Source organism: Coregonus clupeaformis, chromosome 31 (assembly GCF_020615455.1).
Source record: "Coregonus clupeaformis isolate EN_2021a chromosome 31, ASM2061545v1, whole genome shotgun sequence".
Classification (NCBI taxonomy): domain Eukaryota; kingdom Metazoa; phylum Chordata; class Actinopteri; order Salmoniformes; family Salmonidae; genus Coregonus; species Coregonus clupeaformis.
Window position 1 is genome coordinate 39,198,484 of NC_059222.1, and position 20,726 is coordinate 39,219,209.

The 20,726-nt window shown below is 43.2% G+C and overlaps 2 protein-coding genes across 9 annotated transcripts in view; one reads left to right on the forward strand and one right to left on the reverse strand.

Annotated features, from left to right (window-relative positions):
* Positions 1-2,187: 2,187 nt before the first annotated feature.
* LOC121547715 (serine/arginine-rich splicing factor 2) lies at positions 2,188-6,604 on the reverse strand. 2 transcript variants are annotated; one of them, XR_005996544.2, is made up of 4 exons: positions 6,080-6,604; positions 4,437-4,749; positions 3,156-3,252; positions 2,188-2,591 (listed from the first exon to the last, which is right to left on the reverse strand). XR_005996544.2 is itself a non-coding variant. In XM_041859128.2 (3 exons), exons 1-2 carry the CDS (start codon positions 6,439-6,441, stop codon positions 4,470-4,472), a joined length of 642 nt encoding a protein of 213 aa, XP_041715062.1. In that variant the 5' UTR covers positions 6,442-6,604; the 3' UTR covers positions 2,724-3,252; positions 4,437-4,469. The 2 variants fall into 2 exon arrangements, 1 of the variants encoding a protein (XP_041715062.1); XM_041859128.2 differs by lacking the exon at positions 2,188-2,591 and having other exon boundaries at positions 2,724-3,252.
* A 98-nt stretch (positions 6,605-6,702) lies between these two features.
* LOC121547714 (E3 ubiquitin ligase RNF157) overlaps positions 6,703-20,726 on the forward strand; it is a 27,004-nt gene continuing 12,980 nt past the window's right edge. For 6 of the 7 annotated variants that reach the window (XM_041859121.2, XM_041859123.2, XM_041859126.2 and 3 more), the window contains exons 1-13: positions 6,703-7,791; positions 11,178-11,296; positions 14,570-14,658; positions 15,373-15,522; positions 15,597-15,714; positions 15,940-16,050; positions 16,492-16,539; positions 16,817-16,888; positions 17,206-17,365; positions 19,791-19,903; positions 19,996-20,228; positions 20,513-20,615; positions 20,705-20,726. The exon at positions 20,705-20,726 is cut by the window's right edge and continues 87 nt beyond it. In XM_041859121.2, the coding sequence (XP_041715055.1) occupies positions 7,704-7,791; positions 11,178-11,296; positions 14,570-14,658; positions 15,373-15,522; positions 15,597-15,714; positions 15,940-16,050; positions 16,492-16,539; positions 16,817-16,888; positions 17,206-17,365; positions 19,791-19,903; positions 19,996-20,228; positions 20,513-20,615; positions 20,705-20,726 (1,426 nt within the window). In that variant the 5' untranslated portion in view covers positions 6,703-7,703. The remainder of the gene's footprint in view (positions 7,792-11,177; positions 11,297-14,569; positions 14,659-15,372; positions 15,523-15,596; positions 15,715-15,939; positions 16,051-16,491; positions 16,540-16,816; positions 16,889-17,205; positions 17,366-19,790; positions 19,904-19,995; positions 20,229-20,512; positions 20,616-20,704) is intronic. The other variant, XM_041859122.2, reaches the window with a different exon arrangement.

Below are 20,726 nucleotides of genomic sequence, written 5' to 3' on the forward strand. Positions count from 1 at the left end.
TCGAAGTATTTGCTGTGCTAGACTTAAGGGATAATGTTTGCTTTATAAATGTTTTATGTTCTAAATCTAGAAAAACTAATTCCCAAATGCCAACGACATTATCCCTGGAGCATTTAATAGTGCTATAAAACAAAACAAGAAGTCTAGAGATTTGTATTATGTATTTGAATAATCTGTTAGAATTAAACAATGAAGGCCTTTAAAAACTTGGACAATAACTGTACAAATTAAATCCCTTTTATGGTGTCTGTTGACAAATCCAATTAGTTGCATTTTATGAAGAAAAATAAATTACAAAGTTGTTCCTTTACATGGTGTGATAGCTGATACTTTGGTCTATCAAAATATATAATTTAAATTGTTGGAGTTCACTCCTCCAACCTTGAGACAAATATTTCATATAGGATTGTCCCTTTCAAGAATCCCTGAGCTCTAAAACAGCAACATTTTCTCTCAGCCAACTGAACAACGCCACTGTCAACAAGGCAGCATGGTGCATCCTTCAAAAACATATTTTCCATAAAATATGTTTGAATTTTCAAACTAGCTTTCATTGGGAGGGCAGATGAAGTGTTTATCAAAAGCAATCACTTTTGCATGTGAAAACACAAAATCCTACTCATTACTCCACGTAATTATGGCGCTTGCAAGACAACTGGAAACTGAAAAAAATAATCATGACGTCTGTGATCTTCAGGTCATAAAGTTGGAGCTCTAGAAAGACGCCAGATTGACTTGGAATTCCGAGTTGGATGACCGTTCAAAACGATTTTTACCCAGAGTTCCCAGTTGTCGTGAACGCACTGAAGTCGGGAGATTCTCCAAGTTCCCAGTTGTTTTGAACGTGGCAATATGTGGTTAGCTGATATGTTAAATACCTATCCAGGAGTTGTAAGATCTGGCAGGCGTCAGCAATGGCTGGGCAGAGGAACACACCCATGATGTGGTTAGCTGATGTGTAAAATACCTATCCCAGCGTTTCCCAAAATCGGTCCTCGGGACCCCAAGGGGTGCACGTTTTGGTTTTTGCCCTAACACTACACAGGTGAGATCTTGCAAGGGTCAGTGATGCCTAGGCAGTGGAAAGCGTTACCCTAGCAGAACCAAAACAAACAGGGACCGGATATAGGGTGACTATTACGTTGCAAGCTTCTCACTTCCGCGCTTTACAGGTAGCATGGCCTACTTTTGACTGAGAGCATAGCCTGTGGGTATAGAGCAGGGGTATTCAAATCACACCACAGTCCGGAGCCTGCTCTTCTTCTGTTCTACCTGATAATTAAATTGCACCCACCTGGTGTGCCAGGTTGAAAGCAGTCACCTGATTAGAGGGGGAAATGGAAAAAGCAGTGAACACTGGTTTCGAAGTCCAGATTTAAGTTTGAATCGAGGGGGTATGCAGTCGGTTCTCAAACCTCTCTTCAGGGACCAAGGGGTTTCACAATTCTGTTGTAGCCTTGAATTAGCTTACCTGACTCACCTAATCATGAGCTTGATAATGAGTTGACAAGTAGAATTAGGTGTGCTGGTGCTGGAATAGCTCAAATACATAGAACAGCTGGGGGTCCCACAGGAGAGGTTTGACAACCACAGGAGAGGAAGCACTGTCTTATGCATATTAAAAGAATGTGTCTCTCAATACTTAGGTACATCAGATGTTATGTCTGTAGGCCTATAGATGTTTAATGGAAGATTAGCCAAGGGGATTGCTAATGACCATATTAAAATCAGTCAAATATTTGGTCAATAAGACCATCAGCTTCATTCAAGGTGTAGCAAAACCATAATTGACTGATAATATTACAAACATGTTTTTCCATTTTCAGAAGCGTAGACTTGCTAAAATTGTAGTATACTGTATTAACTCAACATACGGAATCTCGTTTAAGTCACTTAATGTGTCTTGGCTAGCAGTGTGAAGGAGCCAAGACTGCATTATTGACAGGCTCTCATGAGATCTGCCCTAACGGTCCATAACAAAATAGTGAATCAAATTAACCACACAAAACAAATGTTTATTAGCATTCACCTAAAGCAGTTACAAGACATCTTGCGAGGGTACACAAAATGCACAGATTAATTTATCAAGCTAGTGGAATGCCCTTTATCAAACCCTCCTCTATCGAGCCATTAGACTCTTCCATCAACAATGTACAACCAGCTCACAACAGAGGGACTAAACCAGTTGGAGGGGGTTAGGATAGCCTGGTGGAACCAGCTTGATCGAAAGAAAGTTAATCGCAGAGATCAGGCTGCTTCCACCAGGCTAGGGTTGGGATAGAGAGAAGGGGAAAGAGGAGTGTATTTGTACATCAGGAATGGGAAGAGACCATATGAGAACAACACAGGGGGAGAGATGGCATGATCAGAGATGATCAGATCTACCACCACAGCTGTGATCGATTCTTACAAACCAGAACAAGGCAGACGGCAGCAGTAGCACCAAGACGAGCGCCGGGCGACAACTGCACCGGGCACTCACCGGGTACCGCAACACCCCCGCCAGCCACTGCACTGCCACCTCACCATCATCAGCACTGCATCGCACCTTAACAGCTAACCAGCAATACTCAACTGCTACACAACTGCGCCTAGTGCACAAAAGATAAGAGAGGAGGGTTAGAATTCACAGGAAAGCAAACTTATAACAGAGTAACGACAAGAAAGAAAAAAAGACAGTATACACCTGCTAGGTCAGTTAACGAATTACATAACAGGTGACATTTGATACAATATTTGCTTTTTATTGTTCCTATTAATTTGCCTCTACGTGTTACTGGTTTTGCTTAGAAAAGAATGGAAATCATTTAGGGGCTAGTCACACTCCCTTTGCTAAAATCAACTCTGCAAAAAAAATAAAAAAATAAACACCAGTAACTCAAAAACCAGAATCCTTCTGTAGAGAATAAAACAACTAAATACAGGCTTCGGTAAAAAAAAAAAAAAGCTGTAGCTACTTCACAATAAAATAAAACAAGATCAAATCCATATGCAACAAACCAGCACTAACAATAAGACAAAATCCAGTATTCACCTCACAAAACCTTTAAACATGTCCTCAACTTTAGTCATCGGAGTTACATCGCATTGGTAAATATATAGTAGTCTTTCTGGGCATAAATCATTTAAAACATTTTAGACCAAGTCGCAATAACCTTTTGGTCAGTATTCTATGGGGCGTAGAGAGGTGTCCACTGGCAGACTTATGATCTGGTTGGCATCCGCAGAGAAGAAGTCCCAATCGTATGTCATCTGGAAAGAAAAGACAAGCTGTGTTGGTGGAGGTCAAAGGATGGGCTGCTAGTTTGAGAACTGTTGATTATCTAGTTGTCAATCTAAAGTCAAATGTACAGATCGAAAACACCCCCTTTCAACCATTCCATCGAGGACTTGTCGGTTGGTTTTTAACATGTCAGTTGTCCATGTTACTGGTATAGAACTGACCCTTTCCCTTGTGGGTATGTAATAAGTTCCTAACAGCGTCAGTCCCCGTTGGTCGTCTTCACACTCCAAGGGCCCCCAACCCAAAGCTACCTCTCAATATGACCATTTTTATATTTTTTACTCAGGCATTTATTGGACAACAAACCTTGGGTCCTCCCTCCTTCACCAGTGAGACCACAGACACAGCGGTACAGCCAGCAGCATTCTGTCTGTGGTCCTGTGAAAGTTCCGTACCTCACCACCACCTCACACCTCACCAACTGACAGCACGGACCACGCGTCGCCATTGACGACCTGCTCCATAGCAACTGCCATCGCCCCCACCAACTCAGCAACAGGCAGGTCACATGGGCGGGTCGCGTCACACCACTAACTGCTCTCACACTGCCATCTCTGTCACACCCCCACCTCTCTGTTTGACAAGAGGACCGCAGCTTGGAGGAGAGAATTCCACATTTAGGTAAACGAACGTTTGATTTTAGCACCCCGCCATAAATATAGCATATCTCAAAAAAAATTATAAGCCCATTTTATAAATATTGTAAACAATTTTAGACTACTTTACTCGTGACCTTCCATGTAGATAAAATCCTGATGTTGGCTGATGTGTCAGTTTGGTTGGATGTAAACCACACACCGTTGAATAAAAGCATTCAAGTGTGCAGATATCCAGCTTTATTTCCTGACTTTACTTTTGTACCCTGCATGTTACTTGATGTGTGTGCACTACTTTCTGAACTGGTTATAAAACCTAGTTTACAATCTTACAGTTTCCCCCTGCAACAACTTAGGGTCAGGATTCTGCAGTCTTGACTGGTACGCTGCAATGCTGGAGACTAAAACATCACTCATTATCCGAGCCTGGCAAGGCTGCAGAACACTGTCCAACTGCATTTGAATTTAAACCTACCCTGTAGTCTGTCCTACACGCACCAAACCATCCTTATAAATATCTGTGATGGTCACACCCCCTCCTCCCCTTCCTTGTGTACCGTTTTAATGGGTCCGGGTTGGAGCTGTTGTTATTAAGAGTCGGTTCCGTTGTCCTCGGGGGACTTGGGCCTGCTCTTGGACCTCGACCTGGATTTGGAGCCTCTGTTGGAAGCCGGGCTGCGGGAGCGGGACCTGGAAGCTCCACGGGACCTGGATCGAGATGGGGACTTGCTCTTGCGAGGGGTGCGGGACTTGGAACGGGATCTAGAGTAGGAACGAGAACGGGAACGGCTGTAGTCACGGCCACGGCTGCGGGAGCGGCTCCTGCTCCGGGAACGACTGCGTCTGCGCCGACGGGGGCTGGCCGAACGACTGGGGGGAGAGGAGAAACATGGAGAAATGAACCGCAACGTGGGTTATACAAGTCCCTGTCTTTTTGCTAGAGTAATTACAGATTTGCGATTGCAACTTACAAACTCAACTGAAGACATGGTACCTTGCGAGCTACAAAAAGTAAACAAACTACTTAGCTAGCCGAAAACCTATGCAAATGCTTAACTTGCCAGCCAGTTAGCTTAGGTTTAAAGTAACTGTCCAATGAAAATCGCAATAATAAAAGTTCATATTCTGTTAACTCATACTCAAATAATATTGTTGACTCATCCTTTGATGTGGCCAAAGTATAAAATGAGAAACCCCACCTCAAAATTGTATCTCAAACAGACAACTAAAAAAACGATTGCAATTTCCTGAGGATGTCGTCATCTGACCAATCAGCGGTCTACTTGCATTAACATTTTTTATGAAGGTATATGCCCACACTATTCTGTTGGGGTACGCCCACACCATTCCAACACATGAAAGTTACTTTTTAACATACCGTCAAACTTCAATTAAAAAGCCTAATCTCAAATAGCCGCCTGTCCCTTTTAATAGCCGGGCAACGGCACATATTTCAGCAAATAAACGCCTGTTTCAAATAAACGCCTAGGTCTAAATTAATTGTTTACAAAGTTTGTTTGATTTGTTAAATAATTCAGTAATGACTTGAAAAAATTGCACTCATCCGATTTTTTAATGGGCAGTAAGAAACTGCTAGCCATTGGCTGCTAACAACTGAGAACGGCTAGTTAACTGGTAAGCACAAAAACATGGCCGATCGCCCTCTAGTGGCGAAAGGGAGAACTGCCGTAAATGCAGTCAAATAATGATTGTCAAGGATTTATTTTATAGCGACATACTAAGACAAAATAAACGTGTGTGTAAATGATAACAGTACAGGAAATTAAGAAATGTATAAAAATGCTGGAAGTGAATGCTGGAATTAAACAATTAACTATACAAATGAGCAAAACCTGTGTGCGTTAAGGAAGTAGACACCATCTCTAATTAGCGCCTGTTGTGTTCAGTGACTTAAGCAAATAAAAGCCTGGGCTATTAATTGAAACGTCACCGTATTAAGTACAATTTTTTGGAAGATAAACTACTTCAGTAATATTTCATAGAAATGTGGAAACACTGGACAGTTACTTTAATTTGGTTAACCCATAATTAAATTGTGTAATTAGTCATTGCTCAATGTTTGTAATGTTAGATCTGTCAACAAGAGATTAACTTTGACTGAACTTGGCCAGTATCGTTGCTGTAGTTACAACAATTGTCAGTTACAATGTTTTTGATTCAAACTGAACCAATAACTTACCTCCTGCTCCTGCGACCATAGCCTCCGTGTCTCCTTGGGGGTCCACCGCCGCCTCGGCGCCCGAAGTGAGAGTCTGGTGGACGGCCATAGCGCGCCATCTGGACTCGCAGTTCCCGCCCGTCAAGCAAGGCCCCGTCCATCGCGTCCATCGCATCTTCAGCGTCGCGGTTATCATGGAACCGCACGAAGGCGAAACCACGGCTCTCCTTGGTGTACCGATCGCGGGGGATGTACACGTCTCCCACCCGGCCGTACTTCTCGAAAACTCGTCGTAGTGTCTCAGGAGAGGTCCTGTAGGTGAGATTGTCCACTTTGAGCGAGGTCATACCCTCGACATCGGGCGGGGGCCTTCCGTAGCTCATTTTTGCGCCTCAAAATTAAACCGACAGACGATTAAAAATCGAAAACAGGGCCTTGTTCTCCGATTAAAATCGTTATTTTTGGTAAAATTCGATTTTGTTTAGCCGATTTCCAGGCCCACCTCACACCGTTCTCTTGGCTGCTTGCACGTGAAATGGCGGCACTTGAGCTTCCTTTTTCTGTGTGGGCTGGTGGGCGGGTTCAGAACTACTCCCAGTGCGCTACGGTGCCTCGTAGAGGACTGGAGTAGTAAAACAGTTAGAACGCTCACGGATCATGTCAGGATGGAAATAGCAACATTGTACAAGTTTATTTTACGCCTGCTACGTTAGGTTATACAAAATCAGACAGTTTGCGCATTATAGGCTGCAACGCTGTAGCCATCTAGCCTACGTGGTATGATATCAGTTTCTCATATTGTTTTATCACTGTTCAGTTTAGATACAAGCCTATACTTGCCAAATTGCCTATCAATAATTATGTGTGTAGCCTAAATTGATAGTCTATTTCTGTCCAAATTTCAAGGACACATTTGATTTGATAATAATATATATATATATAATTACGCAGCTCTACATGTCGTTGTAACAGTCACTATACATTGCATTATTAAGCCATCATCTGCTGCAGCATTGCAGTGATTCGTTCCCACATTTGGGGAAGGTCACGTTATAGCGAACCGGGAGCTGCCTGCCTGCTGAATTGTACTGCGCAAAACCCATAGTCCGGATTTGTGCCTGACGTCATGGGTAGCCACCATTAGATTCGTTCTTTGACAGTTGGAGCACGGAGAGCGCAAGCACAGATAGCCATCAGCATCCCCTCACGGCATTACAAACGGTAGAGAACGAACAGAAAAGATGTCGAGTGGACCGTTATACGACGCTACATAGGGAGAGACCTCGTTTTCCTCTTCAAAGCGGCCCCCGAAACGCGCTGCAGTGGAGCGGAGTATGCGTCGCTAGGTGAATTGATAAATAGCTTTGCTGTTAAAGGGATGCAGTTGTTGCTTTTCTGCCTCTAAACTAACAGCGACAGCACAACGGCGCTTTGGATAAAGCAGCAAGAACAACAACTAATCCCCGGAACGAGCACAACAACTAGGCTACATCTGCCACCGGCAGGGAACCAAGGACATAAACCAAGAATACAAATGGAAACGTTAGCACGAACTGGATTAAATTAAAGAGAATATAGAGATTTTTGAGAATAGGGAATGTTTTCATGGTATGTACGTTAATTTTAGCTTTTATTTTCTGTGGAAATGGGAGCTTTAACCAGCAGACAAAATGCAGGAGTGGAAGAGGTCGATATACCGTCGAACTCGGTGTACCGCTATCCACCGAAATCTGGTAAGTGATGCCTGTGCCTCATAGGCGACAGTACACACATGAATAGGAGCGGAACCTAGCCTGGAAACCCCACGTTGAATTCCATTGAATTCTATGTCAGGCATAAATGAGTTTATCAAGATAGTTTTCTCTCATGAGCTCTACAAGCCAGAATGTTGAATACAATTATATTTTAAAGGCCCAGTGCAGTCAAAAACATGATTTTCCTGTGTATATGTACATATATATATATATTTCCACACTATGAGGTTGGAATAATACTGTGAAATTGTGAACATGATGATAATGCCCTTTTTAGTGTAAAAGCTGTTTGAAAATACTGCCTGAAATTTCAGCCTGTTTTGGTGGGATGGAGTTTTGGCCTTCCATGGTGACTTCACCATGCGGTAAATTCGCTAATAGACCAATAAGAAAGAGAGTTCCAAACCTCTCTGCCAATAATATCTAATTTTGAGTTTTCCCCTCCCCACTCAGACCACTCCCAGACAGTCCTAGCAAAATTCTTGCTTGAGAAATTGCTCTTGCTAAGAAGTTATTTTTCTTAGTTTTTGACCATTTTAATTGAAAAGAATTCAGTAAGGTACTTAATTGTTACCCAGAAAATATTTGATATTGAGATAAAAAACGGCTGCATTGGACTTTTAACTTACTTTACTGGTTGTCCATGTGGCTGGTCCTTTTGGCGGTAGGAATGTGAGACAATATATCCACAGGAAAGTATAATTACATCAACTTTTCAAAGCACTGGTAGTGCGTTCATATTCCTATCACCTGAAGCATGCGCAAAATATGAAAATACATGCACAAGACGCATGCTTAGTTTCCGAGCTCGTTTACGTGGTTGTGTGCATGCTCCAGGGGACAGATATCTGAACGCACTACCAGGGCTTTGAAGAGTTGATGTAATTCTACTTTCCTGTGGCTATATTGTCTCACATTCCTACCTGCAAAAGGACCAACTGCACGAACAACCGGTAAATTAAGTTAAAATATAATTGTATTCAACATTGTGGCTTATAGAGGTCGTGAGAGGAAACTTTCCTGATCTAGACGCTCATTTATGCCTGACTTTGAATCCAATGCAATTCAAGTGCAAGTGCTGGTTCAGGTTATTTTTTTTATTTGGGGGGGGGGGTGGTCAAGGTACTGTTAAGATACTGTTTGAAGATGTAGGGGTTTCAGATGTTGTGCCAAACACTTACACACATGAAAAAGCACTATGTGATGAGAATTGTTCGTTTCTTGGTGGTCAGTTCAGTAGCTTAGTAGTTAAGAGCGTTGGGCCAGTAACTGAAAGGTCGTTGGTTCGAATCCTCGAGCCGGCTAGGTGAAAATCTGTCATTGTGCCCTTGAGCAAGGCACTTAACCCTAATTGCTCCTGTAAGTCTCTCTGGACAAGAGCGTCTGCTAAAGTCCTACACTGCACCTCTCCCATAAGCAGCTGTAACTTTGTGTTGCGTTTACCCTTCTACCACATGTTCTAGTGGTAACGTATGTGTGTATGGAGGAGGGTTGATATCCAAGGACACAGAGACAGCCAGTGTAACCAGACTCCCTGGCTACATGAAACCCCACCTCTTTAAGGAATACCTGGGATAGGATAAAGTAATCCTTCTACCCCCCCTTACCCCACCCCAAAAAATAAAATAAAAAATAAAATAAAACATATTGTAAAGTGGCTATAAGGTGAATGCACCAATTTGTAAGTCGCTCTGGATAAGAGCGTCTGCTAAATGACGTAAATTTAATGTCCTTAGATTATGTGGAGGAGTGTGTCTGGCTGCATGTCCTTAGATTATGTGGAGGAGTGTGTCTGTCTTTAATGTCTCTGGTTATGTCCAAAATGGCACCCTTCTTAACTGCACGACTTTTGACCAGGGCCCATCGTGCACTATAGGTATAGAGCCATTCCAGAGTTTCTGGCTATCCTTATAGTGCAAAGGGAAAGGATCACTGCCGCTACCTCGCTCTCCAACCACGGTGCATGAATTGAGGAGCAAACTGAAGAAGAGAGGAGATTCAGCAACACTTGGAGGACAATGGAATTAAATAAAAAAGCGTATTTATTGCTAAAAGTAGAACCAACGCGTTTCGGCTTTTGGCCATCATCAGGGCCTTCATCAGGCCAAACCCGAAACGCGTTGGTTCTACTTTTAGCAATAAAGAAGCTGGCTATCTTTATAGGGCAGGGACAGAGAAGCCTGCTACAACCCATCCTCCCCAATTATCTGCAATCAGTTTGGATTTCCATACGCATGCTTTCACCCAGGGGCGCAACTTTGGTTTTATCATTATTATTATTATTATTATTATTATTTTATTTTTTTCCAGTCGAAGAAACACTCCAAACAGCCTACCCGACCGCTCGGAGGCGTCCGCATGGTCCTAAAGCACACCGTGACCTCGTTTTGTATCACATTCCAATGATAAAACTGGGGGGGGGGACAAAAATGCTATTTCAGAATGTTGGAGGGACATGTCCCCCCCCATCCCCAATGAAAGTTGCACCCCTGCTTTCACCTATCCAGTCATGAGAGATCAGTCATTGCAGTTAAGAAGAGAGAATTGGTTTTTAGAAGAAAGTGGTATAAGACTGTGTTAGCCTGCTGAGCTAAAGCGTATGAATTAGCCTAGGGAGCTAACACAAGCCTTAAGGTCTAAAGCAAGGTTGCTCATCACTTGAGCGTTGTTCACCGAACCACTTCCATCACTGTTGAGTAGCTATGGCCTGGCCTGGGATCTCTACTTGGATTGCTCAGCCTCAGTTCCTTCTCTCTGTGTGTGTGCAGAAATACAAACACAGTGGGCATTCAAGGGTAGTAGACAGGCTCCCGAGTGGTGCAGCGGTCTTCAAAACATACATTCTAATTATTTCCCCACCAGGCAGTGTCACACAAAATGTGTTTTGTTCCTGATCAGAACCATCTATTTATTTTACAAGCACTGCTTTGTAAGGGGAGTTGGGGGGTGAAAACAGCCAGAACAGCTATTTTGATTCAGACCAGACGACCCTAGTCTGCAGTTTACCAGATATTACTTTAATGTGTAGAGAGACACTCAAGGTAGAAGTTGCCCCCCCTAACCACAGATCTAGGATCAGTTACCTTACCTCAAACCGTAATCTTAATCAATAGGAGATAAAGACATTTCTGATCTCAAATCAGTGGTTAGAGGCAATGTCTACTGTACCTATTCCCTATCTGTTTCTCCCACTATTGGCTAAGATTAGAACCAGGGTTGGAACACCTTGACCTAGCTGGGTGAGCTCCTTTAACTGTCCTTCAAGTAAAAAAAAGAGGAGAAACATAATTGGGCTATATTGTGGTTATATGAGGAGGCAATCTTTGGGATCAGGTTTGCTCACTTCCTCTTCCTGTTCCCCACAGGAAGTTACTTTGCCAGCCACTTCATCATGGGCGGGGAGAAGTTTGACTCCACCCACCCCGAGGGATACCTGTTCGGAGAGAACACCGACCTCAACTTCCTGGGAATCAGACCAGTGGCGGTACGGATTCTCACACTGCGCTACGCTACACTACACTAGACCTGGGTTCAAATACTATTTAGGGTATTTAAATTACTTTCAAAAACATTTGGAAGTAAGTATTCAGATATTTTTTATTTTAAAAGACAAGTAGTTGAATATTGGAATGTATTTGGAAATACACTTGGAAAGTATTTGAAAGTACTCAAATACACTCCCATGCATTTAACCCAGATATTTGAAAATCCTCACAGTTTCTCTCGCTGTTCTTCTGTCTCTTTACATTTTAGTAATTTAGCAGACACTCTTATCCAGAGCGATTTACAGTAGTGAGTGCATACATTTTTGTACTGGTCCACCGTGAGAATTGAATCCACAACCCTGGTGTTGCAAGCGCCACACAGGATCTCTTTCGCTGTTCCTCTCTCTCTCTCACTCTCTCTCATATTCCTTTATATAAGTCACCCTGCCCTCTAAGCAGATGGCAATGCAGAGCCACATATCTCTTCCCCACTCACTGCATCTCTCTCCTCTCTCCCAGAGTTGTTAACTGTGACCTGCAGCATAGGTCTAGTCCATTTGAAATGAAATTGACCCCTACACTGGATTTGTACAGCTGTAGCCTTGTGTGTGTGTACGTGCGTGCAACTGGAAGTACACAGGCCTGTGATGTTGGGGATTTAGACAGCAGCTTACTGCTGTAATTATGGTTGTAAAGGGAGAGTATATTACTGGAAACTTTCTAAATGTACCAGTAAACTACCAGAGTTTTGGTATCTTTCAAGGATTTGAAGTAATCTCACAATGACATCTAGTGGCCCTTTTGGGTATTTCAGATTATCACAGGTGTCTGTAATTATCCCTGGCCCTCTGTGTGGCCTAATCACATGTCAAATATATCACATCATTAAATAAGATTTAAAATTAAAAAAGATTAATGACAAAGCTTTAAAACATTAAATATAAACCATCAAGTTAGTGAATACCATTGGTGTTTAATATGAGGGTTTCAGCATAGTATAATTTTTTAAACTATATCAATATGTATTTGTTATCAATGTTTTGGCGTCAAACTGGTGGCAGTTGTGAAGAAAAGTCATTAGTTGGAAGATTTAAAGAGTTAATAGAAAATAATGCCATTGTTGATTAGATGCTTTTTTCATTAATTAGGCTATTTTCTCTTGAACCATATGGTCTATCTACTAAAAACCCATGGACAATATGGACACATATATAATAAATGAATACTATATATGAATACATTTAAAAAAAGTTATTCAAGTATAAATTGCCAAACTTTAGATTGCCATAGATTTTCTGTTAATTACCAAAATTACTGAAGATTCCGGTAACTTTGTTAAATTACCGGTAGCTTTGCAACCCTACCTGTAGTACAGAGTCACATTAAGACTACAGAGAGAAAGAGGAGAGTGTGTGTGTGTGTGCATGCATGTACAGATCCTATAGCAGAAATCTACTGGTGTGTGTTTTTTGAATGAGGCGGTATTCAGTATTATAACACATCTGGGCCCAGCAGGAGCCTTTCCTGTAAACCACACACACATTCACACCTCCCCCTAGCCCCAGAAGAAGGGTGTAGAGGTATCCAACCACATCCTCCCTCCCTACTGGATGGCATGTTCCATAGAGTTTCAAAGGTACTTCTATACACATTTTACAGTACATTGTCATTTAGCAGACACTTATCCAGAATGACTTACAATAAGTGCATTAATCTACAATAAGTAAACAACCACAGATCAAGGTCACTACACGTATAACCTTTTTTCTAAAATAGCACGCTATCGGCAAGATCGGTGCCAGTACGAATAAAGAATTCGCTAGGTACAGACCACATCTTCAACATAATGCATTTGAGATAGTTTAATGCAGGAAAGGTTACAAGGTATGAATGCAGAATGAAGTTATTTAGAATGAATTTGAGTTTGGAATGAGGTTGGATGATTGTTAGATGGTTGTAGAATGTTGAGTCAGAGGTGGTGTTGGAGGATGGAGAGGAAGACTGGATGGTTGAGGCATCGTGATGGTTCGGGATGGTTGAGGCATCGTGATGGTTCAGGATGGTTGAGGCATCGTGATGGTTTGGGATGGTTGAGCCATCGTGATGGTTCGGGATGGTTGAGGCATCGTGATGGTTCGGGATGGTTGAGGCATCGTGATGGTTCGGGATGGTTGAGGCATCGTGATGGTTCGGGATGGTTGAGGCATCGTGATGGTTCGGGATGGTTGAGGCAGCGTGATGGTTCGGGATGGTTGAGGCAGCGTGATGGTTCGGGATGGTTGAGGCAGTGTGATGGTTCGGGATGGTTGAGGCATCGTGATGGTTCGGGATGGTTGAGGCATCGTGATGGTTCGGGATGGTTGAGGCATCGTGATGGTTCAAGATGGTTGAGGCAGCTTGATGGTTCGGGATGGTTGAGGCATCGTGATGGTTCGGGATGGTTGAGGCATTGTGATGGTTCAGGATGGTTGAGGCATCGTGATGGTTTGGGATGGTTGAGGCATCGTGATGGTTCGGGATGGTTGAGGCATCGTGATGGTTCGGGATGGTTGAGGCATCGTGATGGTTCGGGATGGTTGAGGCATCGTGATGGTTCGGGATGGTTGAGGCATCGTGATGGCTCGGGAGGATGGTTGCTTGGTCGTCGCAGGATAGGGAAGGGGCCATGAAGACTGTGTTGGGGTGGGAGTCGTCGTGGTCTCTGCTTCTCAGCACAGAGTTAATCCCCCTTATGGACCCTGGAAAAACAGCGAGAAGGGAGGAGACAGGTGGTGGGGGGATGAAGAATGAAACAACAGATTAGGATAACAGGAACTGGATAGGGTGAGTAGGCTATATATGCAGCCATTGACTGGCAAGGAGATGTAGATGGTTTGATTGTTTCAGTTGTCGTCTTTCCTCCCAAACTAGTTACGTTACACTAACATCATTAATGCGTTGGACATTTGTATTTTTGACCCACTCAACTGTCTTCTTATACAGTCAGCAACAAAAACACAGTACACCGGGGAAAGACACTCAGAGTGTGCAAAGTCCAGTAATACAAGTGGGGAAAGAAAATATATCTATTGTTTTAAGTGGGTGAAGTATCCAGGACAATGCTTTGATCTTTCAGTCGTTCTTCACACCTACAGGGTGTTGAGACTTTTGTTCCAACCAAGCACTAACACACCTGATTCAACTGATCAATGGCTTGGTGATTAGTTGATCAGATCATGTGACGCGTTTGTTGTTGTTAATGATGTGACCTTTTGTGATTGGTTCCTTTACAGTTTCCCTATGCGGCCCCACCTCCTCAGGAGCCAGTAAAGACGCTACGAAGCCTTATAAACATCCGTAAGGATACGCTGAGGCTCGTACGGTGAGTATCTCACACACAATTTACTTCTAGTTTATATCCCGTTCATTATTATTTCACTTATGCTTACAGATGTAGGATCTTAATTTGATCACTCTTTTGTTGCTGATAATTTATTTTACTACACAGCAGGAAATGCAAACTTGTAGTGTATTCAAGGTTTAAAAAGGCTTCTAAAGTTTGTAATTTCCACTTTTAAAATGTCAGACTTGATTTTCTCTAACGAAAATGTATCAACCCCTACAAAAAAGGTCCATTAATTATAATCCACATAATAATTCACATTTCCTGTTACTGCAGGATTCTTTTCCTGCTGTACCAAACTGGCTCAAATTAAAATCCTACATCTGTAGTCTGTTTTATTACACTAGTCCAGGGCTGCACTTCCTGGAGATCTACCGTCCAGTGGGTTTTCAGTCCAACCCTAATTTAACACACCTGATTCTACTTATTAGCTGCTCAACAAGACCTTAACTAGCTGAATCAGATATGCTAAATTAGGGTTGGACTGAAAACCTACAGGACAGTAGATCTCCAGGAAGAGGGTTGGGCAGCCCTGCCCTAGTCCAACATCTCAACTTCTCCCCCCAGAACCAAATCATGTAGCTGGCCGGAGACTTTCGCATGCTTTGGTTGTTTTTTTTGCCGAGCTATACTGTTATTACATGATTGTAACGGTATGTAGATGACGCTAGCTGTGTTTCTGTGTGCTGGCAGGTGTAGTGAGGACCTGAAGCTGCCAGGGGAGGACGTGGCAGGGAAAAGCAAAGCCTGTTACAACATAGAGTTCACCTTCGACGCTGACACACAGGTGGCCATCACCATCTACTATCAAGCTATAGAGGAGTTCCACAACGGAGTGCCAATGTAAGTCTGCGTGTGTGTGTGTGTGTGTGTGTGTGCATGTTTATCTCTCCTAACTCTCTGCATCTCTCCTATAGCTACCTCCCCCAGGACAGCTCTCTCCAATCAGAGACGGTGCACTTTAAGAGAGGAGTCTGTCAGCAGTTCTGTCTGCCCTCTCACTCCATCAATCTATCAGAGTGGGCCGATGAGGAGGTACGGTCTGTGTGTGTGTGTGTTTATGCATATTAGTTACAAAGTATGTGTGTGTGTTTTCAGGGTATAACCTCTCTCTCTCTCTATCGCGCCCTCTTTTCTCTATTTTCCTGCACCCTCTCTCTTTCTCTTCCTCCACCCCCTCTCTCTCTTTCTCTCTCTCTCTCTTCCTCCACCCCCCACTCTCTCTTTCTCTCCCTCCACCCTCTCCCTCCCCCTTTCTAGTTGCTGTTTGACATGGATAAGGATGTGTTTCCCATGGTCGTTCAAGCAACAGCAGACGAGGGGGAAGATCACATGGGTCACACCCATGTCCTCCTGGCCACCTTTGAGAAGGTAAGGAGCTTTGAGTCTGATGTGCTGTAGGATTGTAAGTAAAGTGTTTAATTTATAACATGTGATAAAGTGTGTTAACTTTTACTCAGTTGGTATCTTAATGTTTGACATGTTTTGAAATGTGTTTGACTCTGGATTTAAAAGTATCCCACTGGGCACAAACTGGTTGAATCAACGTTGTTTCCACATCATTTCAACAACAAAAAATCTATGTGATGACATTGATTCAAGGTGGAAAACTAATTGCAGTCATCAGCGTATGTTTGTCTTTTTTTCATCCAACTTTTAAGCTAAATCCAATTACATGCTTCAAATGTTTGTTGATTTCACATTGAATTCACGTTAGTTGTCAACTCAATCAAATGTAAAAACTAGATGTTGAACTGACGTCTGTGTCCAGTGGTATTGGATTGTTGTAAGTATCTACTGTTTGTTCCACAGCACATGGATGGGGGCTACTGTGTCAAACCTCTGAAACAGAAACAAGTGGTGAGTTTGTTTCCACCAAGTCTCTCTCCTCTCTTGTCTCTCTCCTCTCTCTCCTCTCTTGTCTCTCTCTCCTCTCTCTCTCGTCTCTCTCTCCTCGCTCTCTCCTCTCTTTCCTCTCTCTCTCCTCTCTCTGTATTCTAATTTGCCCCCCTCTTTTTTCTGCTTTATTGCCTCCCCCCCCTCTCCTCCAATCTCTCTCTCCCCGTTTCACCATCCTACCTGGTATGTTTTTTAGTGAAACCTTCTCTCTCTCATCCCCAACATGTTTTCTCTCCAGGTGGATGGGGTGAGTTACCTTCTTCAGGAGATCTACGGCATCGAGAACAAGTACAACAGCCAAGAATCAAAGGTACCAAGTTGAGAATTTGGTTGTTTAGGGCATGCTTTTTGTTAAAGACTTGACTCAAAATGACTCTGGAGGACTGGAGTTGGGAACCATTGCCCTAACCAGTTCTACAGTCATTTTGAAAGTTTTGAACAAAAAGCATTGTGGTCACTACTCCATGCCCTAAACACACTGGGTTAGAGGATACAGTATGCACAGTAAATGTCATTGTTACTGTGTTGTTTGACCAAGCTACCATACTGCTCTCTGAATGTAAATGTATTGATGTATTAATTGATTGACGTATTGATTAATTGATTGATTGATTACGTTGTCCCCAGGTTGCGGATGATGAGATCAGTGATAACAGTGCGGAGTGTGTGGTGTGTCTGTCGGACGTCCGCGACACACTCATCCTGCCCTGCAGACACCTGTGTCTCTGCAATGCCTGCGCCGACACTCTCCGCTACCAGGCCAACTGCTGCCCCATCTGCAGACTGCGTGAGTCTATAATGCTACTTAAGATGTTTTGTAAGCCACACGTTGGTATGCATAAGACCATCACATCAATACTTAAAGGCCCACCTCAGAGGAAGTTGCCGCACCCACAGTACCAGTCAAAAGTTTGGACACACCTACTCATTCAAGGGTTTTTCTATGTTTTTACTATTTTCTATATTGTAGAATAATAGTGAAGACCATCAACACTATGAAATAACACATATGAAATTATGTAGTAATAAAAAAAGTGTTAAACAAATCAAAATATATTTTAGATTCTTCAAAGTAGCCACCCTTTGCCTTGATGACAGCTTCACCTGGAATGCTTTTCCAACATATGCTGAGCACTTGTTGGCTGCATTTCCTTCACTCTGCGGTCCAACTCATCCCAAACCATCTCCATTGGGTTGAGGTTGGGTTATTGTGGAGGCCAGATCATCTGATGCAGCACTCCAACACTCTCCTTCTTGGTCAAATAGCCCTTACACAACCTGGAGGTGTGTTGGGTCATTGTCCTTTTGAAAAACAAATGATAGTCCCATTAAACGCAACCCAGATGGGATGGCGTATCGCTGCAGAATGCTGTGGTAGCCATGCTGGTTAAGTGTGCCTTGAATTCTAAATAAATCACAGACAGTGTCACCAGCAAAGCACCCCCACACCATCACACCTCCTGCTTCATGGTGGGAACCACATATGCGGAGATCATCCATTCACCTACTCTGCGTCTCACAAAGACACGGCGGTTGGAACCAGAAATCTCAAATTTGGACTGCAGACCAAAGGACACATTTCCACCGGTCTAATGTCCATTGCTCGTGTTTCTTGGCCCAAGCAAGTCTCTTCTTATTATTGGTTTCCTTTAGTAGTGGTTTCTTTGCAGCGATCCGACCATGAAGGCCTGATTCACGCAGTCTCATCTGAACAGTTGATGTTGATATGTGTCTGTTACTTGAACTCTGTGAAGCATTTATTTGGGCTGCAATTTCTGAGGCTGGTAACTCTAATGAACGTATCCTCTGCAGCAGAGGTAACTCTAGGTCTTCCTTTCCTGTGGCGGTCCTCATGAGAGCCAGTTTCGTCATAGCGCTTGATGGTTTTTGCGACTGCACTTGAAGGATTGACTGACCTTCATGTCTTAAAGTAATGATGGACTGTCGTTTCTCTTTGCTTATTTGAGCTGGTCTTGCCATAATATGGACTTGGTCTTTTACCAAATAAGGCTAATTTCTGTATACCCCCCTACCTTGTCACAACAGAACTGATTGGCTCAAACGCATTAAGAAGGAAAGAAATTCCACAAATTAACTTTTAAGAAGGCAAACCTGTTAATTGAAATGCATTCCAGGTGACTAACTCATGAAGCTGGTTGAGATAATGCCAAGATTGTGCAAAGCTGTCATCAAGGCAAAGGGTGGCTACTTTGAAGAATCTCAAATATAAAATATATTTTGATTTGTTTAACACTTTTTTGGTTACTACATGATTCCATATGTGTTATTTCATAGTTTTGATGTCTTCACTATTATTGTTTAGGTTTCAGGGGGAAGACTGACGCAGGCTGCTAATACAGGTTCAGGAATTGGAGGGTGGGAACGTTGTGGTGATTTCCACGTGTATCAGAGAAATAACAACAAATTAGGCATTGACTGACAGCTGTCATTGTAGCTAGCTAGCATGCTAACCTTAGCTAGCTGATGAAAGTTATGTGAGCACCATTTCACTTAAGACAGGCATACTGTAAGTCAGGTGTAATAATTGCATTATCTAAACTGCGTCTGTGACTCCGCCATAGAAATAGAAAGAATATAAGCTAAGTAATATGGATAGCCAGTGGTCCAGTGTCCGGGTGGGTGGAGATTTCTCTTTAGGATCAATTCAATGGTCAAAGAATGAGCAAACCCTGCACACCCGGGGCACCAGGCCATGCAAAACCATTCATCTTAGGGCGACAAGGGGAGCAGGGTTCTAAAATGCAATCATATCACGCAGTTTTACTATTTATAATATGGTCATATATTTATTTATGCAGACTAGCTCATAAATAAGTTACATTTGACAAATTATCCAATGGATTATGAAAAAAAGGGGGAGGTGCAAAAACATTAGTTTCCCCGCGACTCGCAAAGTTTGCAGGTGTTTCTGAATAATAAACAATGCCATGCTGGTGGGTGGTACCATTCAAATAAAACCCAGCCCTGAAACTAAACTAGGAAAAGACATGTCATTGGCACGAATTTGCACAAAGCGGGCAGTTCGGTTTTGTCACTTCAAGCTCAAATATATAATAATTTGACAAAAACTATTACTTATTGACTTACATTGTTGTGCAGCATCATGGGTAAGCTCTGGCCATCATCTTTCAACTCGAATAACTGGATTTCTACTGGTGTGAGCGTTTAATCATGTTATAATGCATCCTCAGCGTTCCGGGCCCTGCTGCAGATCCGAGCCATGAGGAAGAAGCTGAGTCCTCTCTCTCCTGCCGGGTTTAACCCCGTTATCACCTCCCAGACCTCCGATTCAGAGGAACACTCGGTACGATATATACCCATATATATATTTTTTAATACAGTGTATAGCAACATGACATCTCATCTCCTTTTTTCGTTCTCTTTACCCCCCCCCAGGCGTCGGACCACATCCCCCCAGGTTATGAGGCAGTGTCCCTCCTGGAGGCTCTGAACGGGCCCCTGAGCGTGTCTCCCTCGGCCCCCCCTCTGCAGGACCTCACTGGGGGCCACGTCTCAGGGACCCTGCCCCACTACAGCAGTGAGACCCACCCCGCCCCGGCCCGCTCCATGTCCCCCCTGGACCACTCCAACTCCAGCCAGGGACTCAAACTGAAGAAGAGCGGATCCAAGTGAGTGGAGCTTGAAGACACAGGTCGTGTCCCAAATGACACCATATTCTCTATACAGAGCCCTATAGACCCTGGTCAAAAGTAGTGCACTACATGGGGAATAGGGTACCATTTGGGATGCAGCAACGCATACAAACATACTGTACATTTGAATAGGAATTAATTTCCTAGGACTTTTAAAGGTTTAGCTAATAGAATATATTTCTTTCGGGACAAAAGTAGTGTTGTGAGAGTGTTTGTTGTGGTGTTTATGATTCTGACTGCTGCATTGTGGGATGTGTCAGGTCTCTCTCCCAGAATTCTTCGGTGCTGCCCGAGGAGGAGGACGAGAAGTCAGAACGCAGCGAATCAGAAGTTCAGGCCTGCCGTCGGAAACAACAACCGGAGGTACACTGACACAGTGGGTGCGTGTGTGTTGGTGTCTGTGTCCGTCTCCAGTGTGTGTTTGACCTTACTCCCTCTGCTCTCTGTTCCAGAGTGGTGTAACTCCAGAGAGTG

Coding starts and splice junctions, on each gene's coding strand:
- LOC121547715 (XM_041859128.2), bottom strand. CDS start 6,441: ATGAGCTACGGAAGGCCCCCGCCCGATGTCGAGGGTATGACCTCGCTC. Junction 4,750..6,079: donor TATGGTCGCAGGAGCAGGAG/GTAAGTTATTGG, acceptor CTCTCCCCCCAG/TCGTTCGGCCAGCCCCCGTC.